The sequence below is a fragment of the Eschscholzia californica genome, unplaced genomic scaffold, assembly GCF_041429995.1.
Source record: "Eschscholzia californica isolate CP2 unplaced genomic scaffold, dmEscCali1.0.p SCAF_1, whole genome shotgun sequence".
Taxonomy (NCBI): Eukaryota; Viridiplantae; Streptophyta; class Magnoliopsida; order Ranunculales; family Papaveraceae; genus Eschscholzia; species Eschscholzia californica.
Window position 1 is genome coordinate 66852496 of NW_028238198.1, and position 18719 is coordinate 66871214.

The 18719-nt window shown below is 35.4% G+C and overlaps 4 protein-coding genes across 5 annotated transcripts; 2 read left to right on the top strand and 2 right to left on the bottom strand.

Annotated features, from left to right (window-relative positions):
* The first annotated feature begins 331 nt into the window (after window positions 1-331).
* Window positions 332-2986, top strand: LOC147568444 (HSP20-like chaperones superfamily protein). The gene is made up of 5 exons (XM_086654904.1): window positions 332-584; window positions 766-914; window positions 1011-1059; window positions 1241-1383; window positions 2725-2986. The coding sequence occupies exons 1-5, from the start codon at window positions 536-538 to the stop codon at window positions 2809-2811; spliced, it is 477 nt and encodes a 158-aa protein (XP_086511030.1). The 5' UTR covers window positions 332-535; the 3' UTR covers window positions 2812-2986.
* Window positions 2987-3623: 637 nt separating this feature from the next.
* On the bottom strand, window positions 3624-6106 carry LOC147568445 (uncharacterized). Its single transcript, XM_086654903.1, has 4 exons — window positions 5497-6106; window positions 5121-5404; window positions 4395-4532; window positions 3624-3835 (listed from the first exon to the last, which is right to left on the bottom strand). Exons 1-3 carry the CDS (start codon window positions 5783-5785, stop codon window positions 4485-4487), a joined length of 621 nt encoding a protein of 206 aa, XP_086511029.1. The 5' UTR covers window positions 5786-6106; the 3' UTR covers window positions 3624-3835; window positions 4395-4484.
* ATH9 (ABC2 homolog 9) lies at window positions 6106-14010 on the top strand. The gene is made up of 13 exons (XM_086654897.1): window positions 6106-6211; window positions 6745-7686; window positions 7889-8043; window positions 8368-8493; window positions 8803-8898; window positions 9015-9115; window positions 9284-9320; window positions 11581-11799; window positions 12001-12112; window positions 12575-12666; window positions 12768-12947; window positions 13274-13387; window positions 13554-14010. The coding sequence occupies exons 2-13, from the start codon at window positions 7503-7505 to the stop codon at window positions 13752-13754; spliced, it is 1617 nt and encodes a 538-aa protein (XP_086511023.1). The 5' UTR covers window positions 6106-6211; window positions 6745-7502; the 3' UTR covers window positions 13755-14010.
* Window positions 14011-14018: 8 nt separating this feature from the next.
* On the bottom strand, window positions 14019-17590 carry LOC147568447 (S-adenosyl-L-methionine-dependent methyltransferases superfamily protein). Of its 2 annotated transcripts, none has more exons than XR_015231044.1 (7): window positions 17108-17393; window positions 16889-16962; window positions 15872-16005; window positions 15553-15698; window positions 15277-15353; window positions 14571-14681; window positions 14019-14490 (listed from the first exon to the last, which is right to left on the bottom strand). XR_015231044.1 is itself a non-coding variant. In XM_086654899.1 (7 exons), exons 1-7 carry the CDS (start codon window positions 17166-17168, stop codon window positions 14300-14302), a joined length of 789 nt encoding a protein of 262 aa, XP_086511025.1. In that variant the 5' UTR covers window positions 17169-17590; the 3' UTR covers window positions 14019-14299. The 2 variants fall into 2 exon arrangements, 1 of the variants encoding a protein (XP_086511025.1); XM_086654899.1 differs by having other exon boundaries at window positions 15282-15353; window positions 17108-17590.
* Window positions 17591-18719: the final 1129 nt, after the last annotated feature.

Genomic DNA, 18719 nt, shown 5'->3' on the forward strand with positions numbered 1-18719 from the left:
TAGGTCTAAAAAGGAAATGACTCTGTAATATTTTGATATAACACGATAATATAAGTAGAGATTTGAAAATGAGCATGCCATGTCAGTTTTCAGGCCATGGCCACCACCAAAAACTCGGGCCCTTTAACAACATAAGCAGTTAACTTGGTAGACCAAGTGGTGGATAATGTTGACATACACTCCAAAATCCAAGAAGTCCCAAGTATTGATACATCATGAAGATGTGGTGAGCACGATAACTGTCTAATTTAAACTAAATGAAAAAAACCTAAAGTGCGATAAATTTATTATATAATTATTATATAATTAATTATATATTGCCTAAATTACGTGAGATAAATCTTGATAACAAACTGCTTATACCAAGATTCCATCCCAAGACCTCATGGGGTGTTGAACTGTTGCACCAAAAGGTGGTGGACATAATTAAATGTCATTGTAATGACTATCGTCATTTTCCTTCCAAATCAAGAAACACAGAAGCTCCAAATAAACACAAAAAAAAGAGCGCGAAAGAGACTGAGAAACCCTAGAGATGGCGGAGAAATTGGGACCAGAGAAGCGTCACAACTTCATTCATGGTGGTAAGTTAGTTTAATTCTCTCCTTTATGACACCCCTATTGGAATTTTATAAGGTTTTGTGTATTGTGATATATCTGATTCGTTCTAGGGTTTTCGAGATCTCTTTATATATTTCTCATCAATTACTTCTTTACTGCAATATATACGAATCTCCATGAATTTATTTGTCAATTGATTATCAGGCCAGAAGGTATTTGAATGGGATCAAACACTAGAGGAGGTGAATATTTATATAACACTTCCTCCAAATGTTCCTACGAAACTATTTCACTGCAAAATTCAGTCTAAGCATTTAGAAGTTGGAATTAAAGGAAACCCTCCTTATCTTAATGTAGGTGTTCAACAACCCTTTATCTGTTCAATTTTAGGGTTTTTTTTTTTTTTACTTCTTCGCTCTTACGAATTTTATGTGGGTTTAACTTTTCAGCATGATCTTACATGTCCTGTTAAGACAGATTCTTCATTTTGGACTATAGGTATATTTCTCTCACTCTCTCTGTCTCTACTTGTTGGAAGACCTAATTTATAATTACAATGAACTTTGAGCTTGTAGTTCTTATTCAGATTAATTTATCCAACTTAAGAATCTGGGGTTTGTTAAAAACATGTTAGATATTTGGGTTGTATTTACGATAGTAGTGCTTTTTGGATTTGCAGAGGATGATATACTACACGTAACGTTGCAGAAAAGAGAAAAAGGACAGACATGGCCTTCTCCAATTCTGGGTCAGGGACAGCTTGATCCTTTAACGACTGATTTGGAACAGAAGCGCCTTATGCTACAGAGATTTCAAGAAGAGGTCAGTCTAGTTATTGTTCATTGTTTTAAACTGAGTGACTACTGACCGCTAACTTGTTTGTCATAAACTATAATGCTAACCTTTTCACTTAGTAATAATTCATCGTTTCGTGTTCCATAAAAAATAAAAAGTTTTAGGACATGTTAGAGCCTACGGCTGAATGAGATTTGAGTAGGATTCGTTGTTCTTTTTGGTCTCTTGGGAAGGTGGGCAGGACATGTACAAGTTGAGAGTGGGTCAAGAATGATTATTAAAGTAGCTTAAGACACTATTATTATTTGAAAACTTTAGCTGCGGACTTGGGTTGGCTACCTTGTTTGCTCATATGTTTTAAGTGAATTAAGATTTTGCATCTTCGTGTGCATGCCAGCTACAATAGGGATGTTCAATGGACGTGCATTTTTATTATGTGAATATTATAAACTGTGAATTGTCCCATGCGACAAATATCTTTGTACAAAACTCGCTTATTATTATCCCCTTTAGTTGCGACAGTCCGGTTCCTTTTGGTTGTTTTCCCGAGACTTCTTTCTCCTTGCATTGTTACTTAGTACCTGGGTATTAATTTTGTTGGTTGAGTAAATAATGAAATAAGTAGGTGACTAACACGATTCAGAAAGAGGGATAATGAATATATGATAGACTTGTTCAGTCAAGTTCTTTCTCGTCTTAGACTCACAGGATTTTGCTTTTCTTCATAAAGGGATTAGCTGGTACTCTTCCTACGTAAGGGCACAATCAGCACGACACTACTAGTCTCAGTAGAATTTAGAACAAATAAAGTTTGTGATTGCGGTCGATATCGGTCTCGTTTTCTGTTAGATGTCTTACTTCTAAGAGGCTCCTCCTCAATTTATTGAATTCTTCTTCTGGGGACTGTAAGAGAAAAGTAAAAATATACTAATAAGTCGGTTACAATTCTGACCTGTTCTGATTCGACAGCGACAAGTGATTAGTAAACATGCAAGTTTGTGGTGACTTTAAGATTTGGATGAGCATCTCCTAAAGTCCTGACCCTAGAAGTGTGAAAAGAAAATGTTCTTTTAGATCCTTTTCATTTGGGACAAACAATAGTTTATACCACAATTTTATACTTCTTTTAGTGGTACATTCGATACTCGACAACTCATAAAAGAAGAAGATGAAAAGTCTGTTATCTTCATCTTGATTAAAGATTAAAGTTCTATAATTGTGGTTCTTTAATTTGTTGGACCATCTTATGGAATCACTTCTCCATTTCTTTTTCTTTTACTGGTTGGTATAAAAGTTGGAAGACAATTTGGTATTATATGCTTATGAGTACCCGATGCTTTGACTAACCAAACTTCTTTTTGTTTACAGAATCCTGGTTTTGACTTCTCACAGGCTCAGTTTACTGGAAATTGTCCTGATCCTCGGACATTCATGGGAGGTATTCGTTCAGATTGAGAGTAGTTCGGTATGTCTACACATATTCCTGTGGTTACAACTTACAATAACTAAATTATGTAATTACTTGCATCTATCTGTAATAAATAAACTTGTTTAGCATTCCTGTTTGCAGTTACTGTAAAATTGACATTGTACTAAAACCTAACTAGGTCATTTCTATTTGGACGACCTATCTTCTTGCTTCTTGGCTTCAGTTGTCCTTTTTTTCGTTTTCATTTTTTTTTTCTTCTTTACTCGGTTAGGAAACATTTTGCTCACTAAACATGATTTGGGTTAGGAGCAACGGTGAACCCAAAATGTAAGGATTCCTTCACACCGAAAAGGCATGAAACACATATTACTAACATAATAGATTAGTTTCTTTCTGTTGTTGTCGTTGTTTGGTATTGATTGCGAAAACCCGTTTATTATTTTCCTATATGATGATATGTTCTTCGTGTTTTTTCTTTTTCAAAATGCTTGATAGCTTATCATCAGTCCTTGATCGCTATGATAGATATGAACATGTTAGGACATAGAGAGTGCAAAACCCTCACATCCACTTAACTGATGGATTCATTAGAGAGAGAAAGTAAAGAAGTAGAGACGATGATTAAAGAGAAAAATGTGAGTCGTCAGAAAAAGAACAAAAGTTCCTTAAAGGGAAGTTAAATAGAGTGTCGGATTTCTTATTTTAAGTGGTTTGATGGTTAAACCCTCGAATAGATAAGGATTGCATAAACCTTATTTTAGCAAATAAGTTTATTTAGTTCTGTGGATGTCGTCATCTTTATTGGAGCTAGTATTTCTTTCTGGTGTTGTGGATCAGGTTGTCTAAATTCATCTATATATATATATATATATATATATATATATATATATATATATATGTCACTCAAGAAAAGATGATGAAGCAAAACTCTTTACAGATGAACATGTAATATTATATACAAAAAGAGTTATATTTTTCTTTCCAGGGTGACATGTTTCTTGTTGCATTTGATTTGTCTTTCCAGTTTGTTATCTCCTTGGAATTCAAAACCTACATAAAAAAACAAACAAATGTGATTAGACATGATGAAAGCAATTTCATTTTAATGTAAAATTGGAGCACCAATGAAAATTATTTTGGTTTGATTATTATGTGAAAACCTACGACTAACTCCAACTCGATCTCATGACGAGACTGTGATAGTGTGATGTCCGAATTGAGTTTAAACTCCGGATCAGACCGTGATGTATTGATGCAGGGAGATCTACTGAAAATCTTAAATGTCATGGTGATGAGTTGGGTTTGAACTTAGGATCAGAATGTGATGGTTGAGCCGAATTCAATATTTTTTTTTTGTTATAACATTTTCTTTTCATTATTCAATAAAGTACTAAAACCAATTATTATATTAGTTTTCTTTAATTTAGCATAAGCCATTTTTCAATAGAAAAAAAAATTTATAATCGTATCCATTATACAGGCATTCTAAACATCGATTCTAAGATTCGATGAACCTGGTGATTTTTTTTTAGTTAATTAATCAAACAGCCTAATCTTAATTAAGAATATAAAACAGGTCATGAAAGAATAAGGGATGAACAAGAATTACCTGTAAAAACAGTTGGGAGATTTGATTTTCTTTACAAAAAGCACTTGCCAGATGATTCTTTTGTCCTCCCTGTATGTTAGTTAATCCTTTCTAGAAGCTTTTCTGAGCTTGGAAAAATCTTTGCTTACAAGTTGAAACCTGTACTCATGGTGTAAAATTTTAGGTCAATTCCAACTCCATATATTATTTTAAATTATAAAAACTGATTTTACCTAAAATTGTAAAAATAAATTCAAATTAATTATTGTTCTCCGTGTTCATAACGAGTAAGCATAACTATCATATATGGATCCCATAAACCCTAGAAAAGTCTAAAGCATAAAAGTCTAAAGCATAAAAGAAAGAAACAAATGAAAGCTACTCGATGGGATCCACGAATAAACTCATTCCCCATATTTTCCGATTTTCTCCTTTTCAGAGGTTTACTTATCCGAAAGAACGATATTATATTAGCAGAAGCAATCTAGCTCGGTAGAACTTATGAACAGAGTTAGACAAAAATGCCATTAAATCTACGTCTCATCTGGAGTTCTAGGCTAATACAAAGTTTACTGGAACGTTATTTGCAAAGTTTTGAGATTGACCAAAAAGTTGGGTGTTTCTCTGTCGTTTTAGGTAACATTCTAAAAACATTTCTTTTCGATCTTAAAACTAGCAAGATTTACCTCCACAAGAGGAACTATAGATACGTATTAAAGATGCTATTAGGTGACGGATTTTTCTTACCGCTTCAATATCAATGTTGTAAATAAGAACCTTTCTCTTTTCCCTCCAATTAGTCCTATAAGCTGCAATGATATGACCAATTGCTAAAACCATAGAACACATAAACAAAGCTACTTCCATGACTCTAACCCATCCATTGCTTCTCCCTTCCCTCGAACCTTCTTCCGCGAAAACATACGGAGCCTTTATCGACACAAACATCAAAGACGATATCGAACATAACATCGTAACAATCAAATAACGCCCTCTTGAAATCGTTAATCCATCACAAACACAATATACACCTAAAAAAGAATCAACAAAAACATCAATTAGAAGATCAAATTTAGCTACCCGTAATAGCTTTTTGAGAGAGAATGATAGTCTAAGTACTTACAGAAGATAACAGCCGATCTAATGATAGAAATTAAAGGTATATCGACGAGAGAATATCGAAAATCGTAGTTATTAAGATGAGAAGAAAGGGTTTGTAGTAATGAAAGAGATGAAGAATAAGGAGAGAAAGAAGTAGCTGCTGAAAGAAGGGCAGATGGTAAAAGTGTATCTGTTATAACAAGTAAAACAGGAGCTGAAAATATTAGAAGAGAAGCTAACATAGTAATCAAGAAGAAAATTGTTTTAACTCCTCTTAAGAACTTTGATTTCTCATCTTTACATAAACCCATATCTTCTTTCTCTCTCTCTCTCTCTCTACAACAAAGAATTGAAAGAGGGAACTAGAAGAGATCAATTGATTGATGATATGGGAGTAGTAATAGAATTGGAGGGTTGATATTTTAATAGTTTGACTAAAGACATATTATTCTCACAGCAAGCCAATCAATGACTAGTCTCTCTTTCTCTCTCTCTCTCTCTAAAATAATGGTGAGATCATGAAGAAGTTGCTGGCAAAAAAAGAGTGGTGTCCTTGTAGGTAACCCAACACCCTGTCTTTGTCTTGGATATGGAGCACCTGATCCTGGTTCATCTAGTTTTCTTAAGCTTCCTTTTTTACCTTTTCTTTGATTTTTTATTTTATTCTTTTCTTTTCCCAGTTTTACTAGTAAAAACGGAAAATTGAAATTGTATTAGTGCAAAGTATAATAATCACTGTATGACGCTTTTGAGAAACAAGAAATTATCCGAGACGGTGCAGACATTAATCTACAAATCTCCTGGAAACCTCCGAATGGTGAGACAATGAAAATAAATGTAGATGGGTCATATAAAAATGGATCGGGATCAATTGCTGCAGTCCAAAGAAATTATATGGGAGTATATCAGGCCGCGGACACAAGAACTATTAATTCGAATGGACCTCTTGAAGTTGAGGCAGAAGCAATTCTCCTTGGGGTTCGATTGGCGGTTACTACTCGTACAGATAGTTTGATTATTGAGAGTGATTCAATCACAGTGATACAAGCTTGTACATCAGATTTAGACCAAGTACCGTGGAAGATCAGAAATGTGATATCACATGTACAAGAAGAAGCAACAAATATTCAGAATATCAGATTCCAACATTGTCCAAGACAAGCCAATCAAGTGGCTCATAATCTTGCAGATTTTGCTTTCGATAATAGATTAAATAAGAGGTGGATAGGAAATTTCCCTGATTCTAGTAATGTAACTGATTTTGAGTTAGTTAAACTCAACCTTGTAACCTCTGAAATTAATTAATAAATTAGGCAAAAGCCTATTCATCAAAAAAAAAAAATATTGTTCTCCTTAAAATCGAATATCTCTTTGTAGTTTATACGAAAATAGATTATCAATAGCTACGTACTTGGAAAGTTCATTATCTATCTGAACAATGTTAGAAGATACTAAAAGTCAATACCTATCCCAAACTTACACGAAATCAGTTGTCCCTGTTTTCGAGTGAACTCTCTTTCTCTTTCTTGATGAATTTTTTCTCTCAACGAACAAATGATTCTTGTTTAGGTCTAAAATAAGTCTACTTTTGTAGTATTTTCAATCGTTTCTTTCTCTAAAGTCACCTAGGTAAAAAAAATTTAGACACACCATCCAACTTTAAAAAAGTCAAACTCAGACCGACCCATAGAATGAAGAGATGGTTCGAAACCAAAAGTTCGGTTTCTCCCTCCATTTGCTCCATCTCTTAGACCTACAGCTGATGTGACGACGTCTCACTTTACAATACACTCTCCATTTATTTCACGTTGAAGTGAGACGTCGCCACATCAGCTAGAGGAATGGAGGAACAAAACAATGTCTACAAACCAAAACCTCCTTAATTTAAAAGTTGCCCCCAAATTTTAGGGAATAAATAGGTGGACGCGCGAAATAGAAGTCCAATCAATCGAGAGACACTTCCAATAGAAAAGGCCCAACCAATCAATCAACCGACCCCGAGTCTCACTCGGTCTTTGTCGTCACAACATGGCCACGCGATCTCTGCTCCGCGCTGGAGCCAAGCTAGCGGCGGTCACCACCACTGTTGGTGGTGGAGTTGCGGCGGCAAAGATCGCTACCTCCGATGATCCTTCAACCACTCTTAAGATCTACACCACCGTTCCTCTTCGTCTCATCCGAGATTCCGTTACTGCTGCTTCCATCGCCTTCGGTTTGTTTCATCTTTCTTCACCATTTTTATTCAATTTTAGGGTTACGATTTGCCAATTCGAATTATCTATCTCATTTGGTTTCTTATGGTTCTAATTGCTGAAATTGAATTGGATTAGAAACGCAGTAACTTGAATTTCTCTCTCTAGGTTGTTTTTTTGGTTATCTTCATGTTTATTTTGTTGATTTTTGTATGGAATCAGATTACGAGTATTCTCTATGGGGACTTCCGGAAGGAAGTGTTGAGAGAGAAAGAATTAAACATGAAGTTCATGCTAGGTCGGCGGTCAAGCTTCAAGAATTATGTTTTAGAAATGGAGGGATATATATTAAACTTGGTCAACATATTAGTCAGCTGGTAATTTTTTACTCTGTTTCATTAGTCATCATCTAAGAATTATTTTTCTATATTAGCTCTTCGTTTAATTTGGTCATACGAATTTCGTGAATTCTTGAATGTCTTAGTAGTTTCAACACATTTGTTCATACGAATTTCGTGAATTCTTGAATGTCTTAGTAGTTTCAACACTAAAGTTTAATATTATTATATTTGTGGAATGAACAAAAAAGAATTGGCGGAGTGGATAGGTATTGATAAGTATATACTATGTTCTTGGTTAATATCTAATTAATGTCAAGGTTACCCTTTTCGACTCTTTTGATACTCGATCATTCTTTGCAGGAATATGTAGTTCCTGAAGAGTACGTACGAACAATGAGAGCTTCAATGTTGAATAGATGTCCAGTTTCTTCCTATGATCAAGTCTGTGCAGTCGTCAAGAAAGAGCTTGGAGGAATGCCTGATGAAGTAAGTACTCTTCATTCTTCATCTTGTTTGTTTTGGCAAAGATTCAGACCCACCTCAATTCTCTATATTACATGAATTTGTGGCTGTTAGCTCCTGTAGGACTTTTCGCTGATCTGTCCGTAAATGTGTTTAAATGGGATAACAGTCTCTTTTGGTCTTGAGATGCAATTGTTGTATACTTATTCTTGTTAATACGTTTATGCAGCATTTTGATAAATCAATCCTACCTCATTAGAACAAATATCCCTTGCACTTTTTCTAGCAATCATCTTGTTTGAATATTTAATACATCGCCTATCTTTGGTGCAGATTTTTGATGAATTTGATCCCGTTCCATTAGCAAGTGCATCTCTTGCACAGGTTCATGCTGCTCTCACTCGTGATGGCCAAAGAGTAGCTGTGAAAGTAAGTTTTTTTGTATAGATCTTGTTATAATACTACAAACATTATGTATTTGCATTTCCATTGAACTAAAAGTATTTGTATTCTCTGACCTATTTGATTACCACCTCAAATTGCAGGTTCAACATGCACACATGACAGATACTGCAGCTGCAGATTATGCCACTGTGGAATTTATTATGGACACTGTTAATTGGCTTTTCCCTTCATTTGATTACAGGTCTTGTTCATACGTTATCTTGGTTTTTTTCACATAGGGTTTGAGCATGCTAGTAAGGGATAGATATATGTCATTGTCTATGTGTCTTATGCATGTGATTGTACTTTTGTAGAATTATGTTTCTTGAACACCTATACTCAATTGAACTATTTTACAATTCTTATGCAGGTGGTTGGTTCATGAAATGCGTGAAAGTTTACCCAAGGTAAGTGAGTTTTTTTCCTGCTTTTAAATATAATTTGATGGTCATCGGCAAGTGGTGCTGGTGTAAAAGATGAAGATGGGGGAGAAGATGAGATGTTTCCAAAAAGAGGGTTTAAGAAGGGGTGATTTTGGAGATGTCATTTTAGCAATTTGTATTGACACCTATTTCAAAATACAAAACAGATTTTTGGGTCTCATTATGGCAAACTAGAGTCTCTTTTAAAAACCACATTTTTTCTTTCGAGTTATTTCCGTTTTGAACCCCCACTTGTTGGTTAGGGTTTCTCTTCGGCATATGTGTTGTAAATTAGACCTCGACCTCATTCTTTCTATTAAATAATGATTTCGACACTAATTGTGGTTAACTCGGAAAACATAGACTAGATTAATCATATTTTCCAATTACAAATTAGGAAGTTCATAATCTAATGTGATTGGGTTCCCACATCCTACTCAAATTCCGAAGTAGAACCACCCTTTATAAACCTTCTCATACATCCCCTTCACTCACATAACTCTTTCTCTAAAAAAAATTTCTCTTTATTTCTCCCTATAATTTTAGTAAACCCAATGACCTTATCTTCATCATCAACGTTATCATTTGGTTCAGAAACTATCATGTACTACTATTTTTTCCCAGATGAAAATCAATCAATTGAACATGAAAGAATATGGTGATGAAATATAACCCAAACAAGGCAGGCTTCACAATGATGAAATTATAGAATACCCATCACCAACTCACCAACTAAATTTCTTCAACTCTTTCCAATTCATGTTGATGACAACAATAGTAATAATCAAGAAGAACGGGTGATAAAAAAAACAAACGCTTACTATGAGTGATGTTAATACTTCTAGTCAACTTCTTCTATCAATTAAGATTGTGAAAGAATTCTTATTTCCTAATTGGGATTCTTAGTGGTCGATGATATGGGAAACAATGGTGGGTTTTTGGTGGATTTGGTGAAGGATTTTGATACAAAAACTGATCATGCAAATAGGTGGTCGTCGTCATGTGGTGGTGTAAAAGATGAAGATGGCAAACTACACTATCTTTTAGCAACCACCTCTTTTTCTTAGGTTGAAAACAGAACACGAAGAATTAATTCCCATACATTCTAATCTCGTAACCAGCTTCCATTCCAAATTTAGTGATTTCCCACTTCTTAAAAACCAATTCATGATTAGCTTTTGTATCAAAATCTTTCACCAACCACAGTCTACCATTGTTTTCAATATCATTTACCACCTCAGAATCCCAATCAGGAAATATGAATTTTTTCTCATTCTTAATTGACAGTAGAAGTCGACTAGAAGTATTAACATCACTCGTAGTAAGAGTTTTCCTCGCTTGTTTGGGTTATATTCCATCGCCATGTTCTTTTCATGCTTAATTGATTGTTTTTCATCTAGAAAAAATAGTAATATATAATAGTTTTTGCACCAGATGGTGATGTTAATGATGAAGATGACGCCATTGGGTATACTAAAATTGCGGAGAGAAAGAAAGGTAACAAAGTTTTAGACAAAAAGTTGTCTGAATGGAAGAAAGGGTATGGGTAGGTTTATAAAGGGTGATTAGATTTGAGAATTTGAGTAGAAATTGAAAACCTTGTCACATTAAATTATGAACTTTCTAATTTGTAATCGGAAAATATAATTACTCTTGGTTGGGTTTTCATAGTTAACCATATATTAGTGTTGTAAGCCAAGTTCTTGTTTACAACACATAAAGGGCCAAATAAAACCCTCTTCAGCAAGTTGGGGTTCAAAACGGAATTAACCGGAGGAAAGAAAAGGTGGTTGTTGAAAGAGACTCTAGTTTGGCGATAGTGAGACCAAGTTAATTTTTGTTGTATTTTGAATTAGGCGTGTCTATCTCCAAAATCACCCCTTCTCAAAAACATCTCATCTTCTCTCCCATCTCCATCTTCTACACCACCACTTGCCAACGACCACACAACCACCACCATCTGTGAAACACCTATAATCAATTGAACTATTCTACAATTTTCTGAATAGTCGTTTGAAAGTAAACTAAGTTTTCTCTTTGTGGTTATGTATGTTGTTCGTGTTCCATTCTTTTAAATTGGGTATGCTCTATGTGTCGCTGTAAAATGGGGAGCTCGCAAGCTGAAAATCTCATTTCTGCTTTATATATTATGCGCTTTTACATTTTGCTTCTCATTTCGTTCTTCTTTTGTAGTTGATATGATGTACTAAGGACCTTATACTAATCATGTGATCGTGGATATCAGGAACTAGATTTCTTGGTTGAGGCCAAGAACAACGAGAAGTGTTTAGCTAACTTCAGGCGGTTATCTCCTCGTCTCTCAGATTATGTATATGCCCCAAGGGTTTACTGGAATTTGACTACCTCTAAGCTATTAACTATGGAGTTTATGGAGGGAGCTCAAATAAACGATCTAAAAACAATTCAGAAACTTGGAATTCAACCTAGTGATGTAGCAAAATTAGTAAGTTGTTACTTATTACCTTATGAATGATGGTAAATTATTAATTAAATATATCAGGAACCTCAATATTTAGTTACTTATATGTGCCTTCTTCAGAACCCTTTGATGGGATGACACATTTTTTTATAGTTGTACTTGATTGAGTAAATTTAATTATATGAGTGTCACATTATTCTGAAGTTGTATTTTTAATCTGTACAGGTTAGTCAAACTTTTGCTGAAATGATATATAGGCATGGGTTTGTGCATTGTGATCCACATGCTGCAAACCTACTTGTTCGACCTTTGCCTTCTGGAAGAAGGACCATTTTAGGTAAAATATGCATTTGTCATTTTTCTTTCGTGTCAGCGAAACAATTAAAGATCTCAGTCTGTTAAGAACATTAATGAGTGTATAAAAGTTAGCTCCTAGTAATAAATAATAGCAGAAACTATGCAGAAATACTGGTTTTGTGAATTCAAAGCGAGACCTCGTTATTAGTTTTGGGTTATGGCAATACACATCATCTTTCGAACTCCAAGGTAATAGGTCGATGGAGGGAGGTCATGTCTAGAAATTTAGAATTTGATGTCTATTAGTTCCTGTTTAGGAATAAAGTATCACTTTTTTACTTTTCTATTATGAGTAACTCTACCTTACTTGCTCACATCAGTGTTGGCATCTTCTGGTTTATGTTCATTATTCAAATTTCTCATGTTCATTTACAAATTTAGTCTCTCTTAGTACTGGTTCCTTTTTTTCTGAATGGGTATTTGTGTTCCTTTTCATGCAAAGGCACAAGAAAACCACAACTGATATTGCTCGACCATGGTTTGTACAAGGAGCTTGATCTTCCCACTAGAACCAACTATGCTGCACTTTGGAAGGTAAAACATCTCTTTCCTCAAAAAGAACTGCTGCTTTCGGTGCCCAATTCAACTGCTTCCCATTCAGTTAAGAGTTTTTCTATCTTTTGATGTTTTTGTAGGCATTGGTATTTGCAGATGCTAAAGGAATAAAAGAAAATAGTGTAAAATTGGGTGCAGGAGAGGATCTATATGCACTATTTGCTGGAATTCTCACAATGAGACCCTGGAATAAGGTCACTGACCCAGCTATTGATCATCTGGTGGTACAAGGCAATGATGATGATCGTTCAGAACTTCAGGTTCATTTCTCACTTCATCGGAATTTTCTTTGTTAAGACTTCCTTATCAATTCTAAGATCCTTCATTTAGAATGTTTACTTGAGGTCTCTTCCTTTTGGTTCATTGATGTGGATTTGAGTCAAAGACGTACTCAACAATATCTATCCAAATACAAGTAGAGCGGATTCATACTTCAAAACCAAATTACCCTTCCTATTGAACACCAAAAAGTTCCAAAAAAGTTACCGTCTATGTCGTAACTCATGATGAGCTCTAGTGGCTGCTTATAGAAATAGAAATTAGTACTCTTATGTTACTTGTTTATTGACAATAATTTCTTTGGCAGATGTATGCTTCCGAGTACTTCCCTCAAATCTCAGATCTCTTGGGAAGACTTCCTCGCGTAATTCTTCTAATGCTGAAAACAAATGACTGCTTACGAGCAGTTAATAGTGCTCTGGTAATTCAAATTTATCTTGCCTTATTTCCATTCAGTTAATGCAATATTCTTTTACAGTCTTATGAAGTTTTGCCGGGGTATATGTGATACTATTCGAAGTTCCCTAATTCAACTTAATCGGTATATTAATGGAGCTTCTGAGTTCTGACATTGATTCGTTTAATAGTTGCAAGGATCGTCTCTCGAAACTTTCTTGATCATTGGAAGAGTTTCATCTGAAGCAGTTCTTGAAATAAAGATGTCCCAGAAAAAGTCATTTTTGGCAGGCTTTAGTATATGGTTGGAGGAGATTTTACTCGAAGCCCGGCTTCTAACTATGCAGCTAGCAGTGTGGCTGCTTCAGTTCAGGAAAGCTTTGTCCGGCTAAATCTTCCAGTTTTTGTTCTTTGTTTAGCTCTTCTATTCTTTGTGTTCGAGCTCCTCAATTTTAGATCTGCCTGTTACTTCTACGAGGTCGGACCAGAATCATCATCATTCATTCTTTTATCTTACGATATATTGTTTTAAAAGCCGAAACATATTTATAGCCAAGTTTGTATAACCCAACAAGGGGAAATGTGGAATTAGTGGGGAGATAAGGAAAATTTTGAAAAGATTATCTGAATAAATTGTTTTTCTATGTACTGGTTGCTTAATGAACAAATTTTTAAATTAATGTGGCTTATAACAAAACAAGTTGTGCCTTTTCTTAACTACAAAAAAGCATCAACGAAAATGTCGAAGAAGTAATTAAAGGTTCAGTTTTGCACTTACAATTTGATATTGAAATGAGTTCAAAAGCAATTTCCCGGACCAACTTTCACAAACAAATGATAAGACTTTAAATCCCATATAGATCAAAATGTCAGGAACTCAACCAGCTTTGAGCCAATTCAGAAACAATTCCCAAGATCAACTACACCCTATCATTAGCTACACTGTTTTATTCTCCTTGGTTTCGGCCGTAGTTGTCTTTCTAGGGCTGATACTATAAACCCGAGAACCAAGATGCTCAACAACTAGACCAGCATCCACACACCCTGTGAAGAACAAAGCTTCCTCTTCCTTTCCAATTCTTCGTCTCCAACTCATCAAGAAGGTTGGCCATGGTAATTTCACGTCTCCTGCAGAAAATACCGAAGAACACTGGCTCAGTCAAAAGATCAAGTTTTGTGCTTATGTGACCTTAATTCAGCGAGTTTACCGTCGCTCTGATTGTCCAGTGAGGTTGCATGAGAGGTTTTGGTATCTTTCACCTTGTATGACTTGAGGAGGAAAGACAATGTCTTGATTAAGTTCGGGTATTGTTTAACATCTACAAGAATTAGAAAAGGAGTTGAGTATTGAATTCAAATATTGTAATAACAATATCGAATTTAAAATCATTGTAGACAGAATTTGTGTCAATAGATACTCAGTTTTAATTCCCATGTCGAATGCAAGTTCTCGTATCCAATATTCAAATACTTCAGATAATACTCACTTCAATTGGTAATCTGAGTTTCCCTACGTACGTAAATTACGTATTTGTACAAAATCTTATTAAGTCCGTAAAAGACAATTACTGAGTATCAATTTCATCTGTGTTACTGTGCATAAATTTTAGGTCGACCCAAAAGTTAATAAAAAGGTAAAAGAGCAAAACCAAATGAGATGATAACTAATTTAACGTGTATGTTTGTGTACAACTGTACATATGTGTACATATGTGTCTGTGTGCAGGATTGCCCAGGAATTCTTTTGAAGTTGTAGTCCACAACCCACATCGGTTTTCACGGACACCGGCACCCATAGCTGTCGAATATCAATACAGGTACCAGTGTCCATGTAAAATTTCAAATGGAGCTTGACCTAGTATTATTTGTATGGTCCTAGTGGAACAGTCAATGTCGAAATGGGAAGCAGCAAACCTTACATAGTAGGATATCACTAGCAATGACCAAGTCCCAATCTGGATCTGTTCTAGGAAACTTCTCTCCCCATGAATCTGCAAAAGATGAAGATATGAGTTGCGAACCCTTAGAAGTTAGAAGATAAACGCAAATTGAATTTTAGATCGATCTTTCACTCTTCCTATCATTTAACAAAGAAATGATACTGCTCTCATGATGACATCCTCTATCTTAGCAGTGTAAAACTGAAAGACTAAAGATTTCGAGATTTCCATTAAAAGAATGAATACACACGTCGAATATGAGGTAAAGCTGGGAGTATGCCATTAAGCCGACAGTTATGAGCTATATTTTCTTCAACTTCCTCGTCATTATAATCTGAAGTGGTGATATCAACCTCAAACATTTTCTGCAGAAAGACAGCCAAAGCTCCAGTGCCACTGTCATGGAAATATTGAATGAACACAGTCAAGAAAACGAAACAGTAAGTTTTCACCACGAGATCGTGTTACAGTTATCTGGTTTGTCTGGTATTTTGATTAAATATAAATACATTCAATAAGAGAACAAGCATTAAACGGAAATACTGTATTTTGATTCAATATACACTTGCCTTCCCAACTCAAGAATGCGGCGCCCTTCCAAGATAGATTGGTTTTGAACTAACCATTCAGCAAATGAAAATGTACCAGGCCAAAGCAAGTTAGCGTTCAGCTCATGAAATGTAAATTCTCGAATCAGCAATTCCTACAAAATGTCACTCATTCTTAGAGATGTATGAAAAAAAATATGATTTCTTAACAGGTATCGTACGTGAGATCAAGGACTAAAACAGATGGTTTGTAGAAAAATAGCGAAATGATTGTACGGTCTAATTCAACATCAAATTGCCAAAATTCATAAAGCTAATTAGAAAGACATGGTTGATGGTCATATAATACAACAACATCGGTCCGCAAAACCCAATCCACCATAAAGGTAGCATGAAAAGAGAAACCCATTAGAGTACGTTCAAGCAAGACAATAACTATTCATGACCTCTGTTTTGATGCATCCGCTTACCAGACTTGACATGAATGTTCATTCAAAACAAACCTGACCGATTTCTTATATAGCCCAACCCATTCTTCCTTCTCCAACGACCGACATCCATGTCTTATTTGTTCACAAGGAGGTAGAACTCCTACTAGTACTAGATGAAATATCATATGACTTGCTAGAGGATTGATACACTATTCCAGGATAAGAGTTTACAGGAAGTCTACTATGACCAAACCTCCCATGATCCAGCTTTAATCTTAGCAAATTCGCTTATGCCCTAAATATAACTCAATCTAACCCGAACACATACTCGTATACCAGATTGAACTAGAAAAGAACAAACTTAGTAGCTACCCTAAAAAACCAGATACGTAGACAAATCAAAGCAAGAAACCCATTGATTTTCAGAAATTAAATCAAGATATAAAGGTTTTATCATAGTTATCATGAGCTCTGCATTGGAGTTAGAAAATAAGGAAAAATGTGAATACCCAAGGAATCATTATCACAAAATTATGCCATTAAAGGTTTCATCTTTTTAAGAATTCTGGTTATGGGTATCTCTGAAAAATGATAAAATACAACTTACAATTCCAGGAAATTTGTGGGTTCTCTCCTCGTAGCTCTGTTGAGTCTCTTTCGCATCTTCGTTCGCCTCTTCACCTGAAAAATGTATTATACATTAAATTCAGAAGATGGTCTAGATAGAGAAACAGATTATATATATATATATATAAAGAGAGAGAGAGAGAGAGAGAGAGAGAGAGAGAGAGAGAGAGAGAGAGAGAGAGAGAGAGAGAGAGATTACAAGAAGATGTGCCATCTTCATCGGCAAAAAGTGAAGAAGGAGAGAAGAGAGCGATGTCCATCTTCTTGCTTTCTACTGAACAGTGAGTACTACTACTGCTCCCGGAAGAAACTGAACACGAAAAAACCCCTCAACTTTTTAGAGTTGTGTTTTGTTTGGTTTCAAGTTGAGTTGTTTAGGTGCCTAGGTTAATTTTGTTTTGATGAAGGGGTGCCTAGGTTAATTGATAACATCATAACAATTTGTTTTGCTTTACATTGGAGTCACTCAGTGAGGATAGTTGACCCACCTCCAAGGATTCTCACTTGAATCGCGTGTGAGAGAAACAAGGATTTCTCTCTTCTCACATGTTGAGTGAGGATAGTTGACCCACCTCCAAGGACTCCCACTTGTACCGCGTGTGGGAGAAACAATGGTTCCTCTCTCCTCTCACATGTTGAGTCACGTGGAGAGAGAAACCCTTGTTTCTCTCACATGCGGTTCAAGTGGGAAGTCCCTGGAAGCGGGTTGAGTATACTTTTTATTTATACATAAAGATGAAGTGGGCGTTTCCCATTGCAAGTTAAAGTGATCGTGGCGGACAGTTTTTAGACTGTAATGGCTGATTGTGAGCCCGGCCAATGCCAACATTCTATTGCTGAAACCAAGTATAACTATTTAGTTTGCAACCGCTTTAATGTGTAAGATTGTGAAGGATAAAATAGTTATTGGAATAGTAAGCCATTAAAGAAGGTTGTAATTTGTAAATATGTTGTAAATGCTTTGATTGGGCAAGAGAATTTTTTCCTTTAGAAAGTTTAGCAGTCCAAAACCCAAAAAATCTTAAACTGGTTTCACATGTTAGCTCTTGAATGAAACCATAGGTTTCACTATACAATTATACTCTCTTTGATGGTGTTTTCTCATTCAAATGATTGATTTTATTTTATTGTTTTCGGTTGGTTTATTGGTGTAGCTCGTCTGAACATCAAACTCAGGATCGATTTGAATTACATTCGAGTGAGAGTCTACCATCTGCAACAGCTTTCAGCTCCTCTTTCATCAACAGGCATTGTCTGCACCATTGATCCCTTCCACCCCAAACTTGACTGAGGTGCTGTTTGTTTTTTTGTTTATGTCTGAATCTGAATTAGCTGAATCTGAATTGGCTGAACTGAAATGGCTGAATCTGAATTGGATGAATTATTTTGTTAGTTAGATGTTTGTTTTTCAAATCTGAATTATTGAGTCTGAATTATGATTTTGACAATTATACCCTCATTTATATATTTTTCACCAAACATACCCTAACTTTATTTGCCCTAATAAAATCCTAGAAACCCTAAACCCGTATACCCTCATTTATACTCTCAAACAGATCAGCCTCCCACTCCCTCTCTCTCTCAGATGGAGCTCTAGCCGGGACTATCTCTCTCATAAAGATGTCGAGCTCTAGCCGGAACTCTCTTTACTCTTGCCGGAACTATCTCTCTCAAACATACTCTCAACCAATTCGCTAGTAGGTCTTGCATCTTCCTCTCTCTTTCTCTGGCCGACTATCTCTCTCTAAAAGAAGGTTCACAGATCTACTAGCGAATTGGTTGTGTGCTCTACGGTTGTGGCCGTAGTACAT

Coding starts and splice junctions, on each gene's coding strand:
- LOC147568444 (XM_086654904.1), top strand. CDS start 536: ATGGCGGAGAAATTGGGACCAGAGAAGCGTCACAACTTCATTCATGGT. Junction 585..765: donor TCACAACTTCATTCATGGTG/GTAAGTTAGTTT, acceptor ATTGATTATCAG/GCCAGAAGGTATTTGAATGG. Junction 1,060..1,240: donor TTCTTCATTTTGGACTATAG/GTATATTTCTCT, acceptor TTGGATTTGCAG/AGGATGATATACTACACGTA.
- LOC147568445 (XM_086654903.1), bottom strand. CDS start 5,785: ATGGGTTTATGTAAAGATGAGAAATCAAAGTTCTTAAGAGGAGTTAAA. Junction 5,405..5,496: donor TAGATCGGCTGTTATCTTCT/GTAAGTACTTAG, acceptor ATTCTTTTTTAG/GTGTATATTGTGTTTGTGAT. Junction 4,533..5,120: donor ACAACATTGATATTGAAGCG/GTAAGAAAAATC, acceptor CCATGAGTACAG/GTTTCAACTTGTAAGCAAAG.
- ATH9 (XM_086654897.1), top strand. CDS start 7,503: ATGGCCACGCGATCTCTGCTCCGCGCTGGAGCCAAGCTAGCGGCGGTC. Junction 9,321..11,580: donor TGCGTGAAAGTTTACCCAAG/GTAAGTGAGTTT, acceptor CGTGGATATCAG/GAACTAGATTTCTTGGTTGA. Junction 12,113..12,574: donor TGGAAGAAGGACCATTTTAG/GTAAAATATGCA, acceptor TTTCATGCAAAG/GCACAAGAAAACCACAACTG.
- LOC147568447 (XM_086654899.1), bottom strand. CDS start 17,168: ATGGACATCGCTCTCTTCTCTCCTTCTTCACTTTTTGCCGATGAAGAT. Junction 16,963..17,107: donor TGAAGATGGCACATCTTCTT/GTAATCTCTCTC, acceptor TACATTTTTCAG/GTGAAGAGGCGAACGAAGAT. Junction 14,491..14,570: donor ACTGGACAATCAGAGCGACG/GTAAACTCGCTG, acceptor TATTTTCTGCAG/GAGACGTGAAATTACCATGG.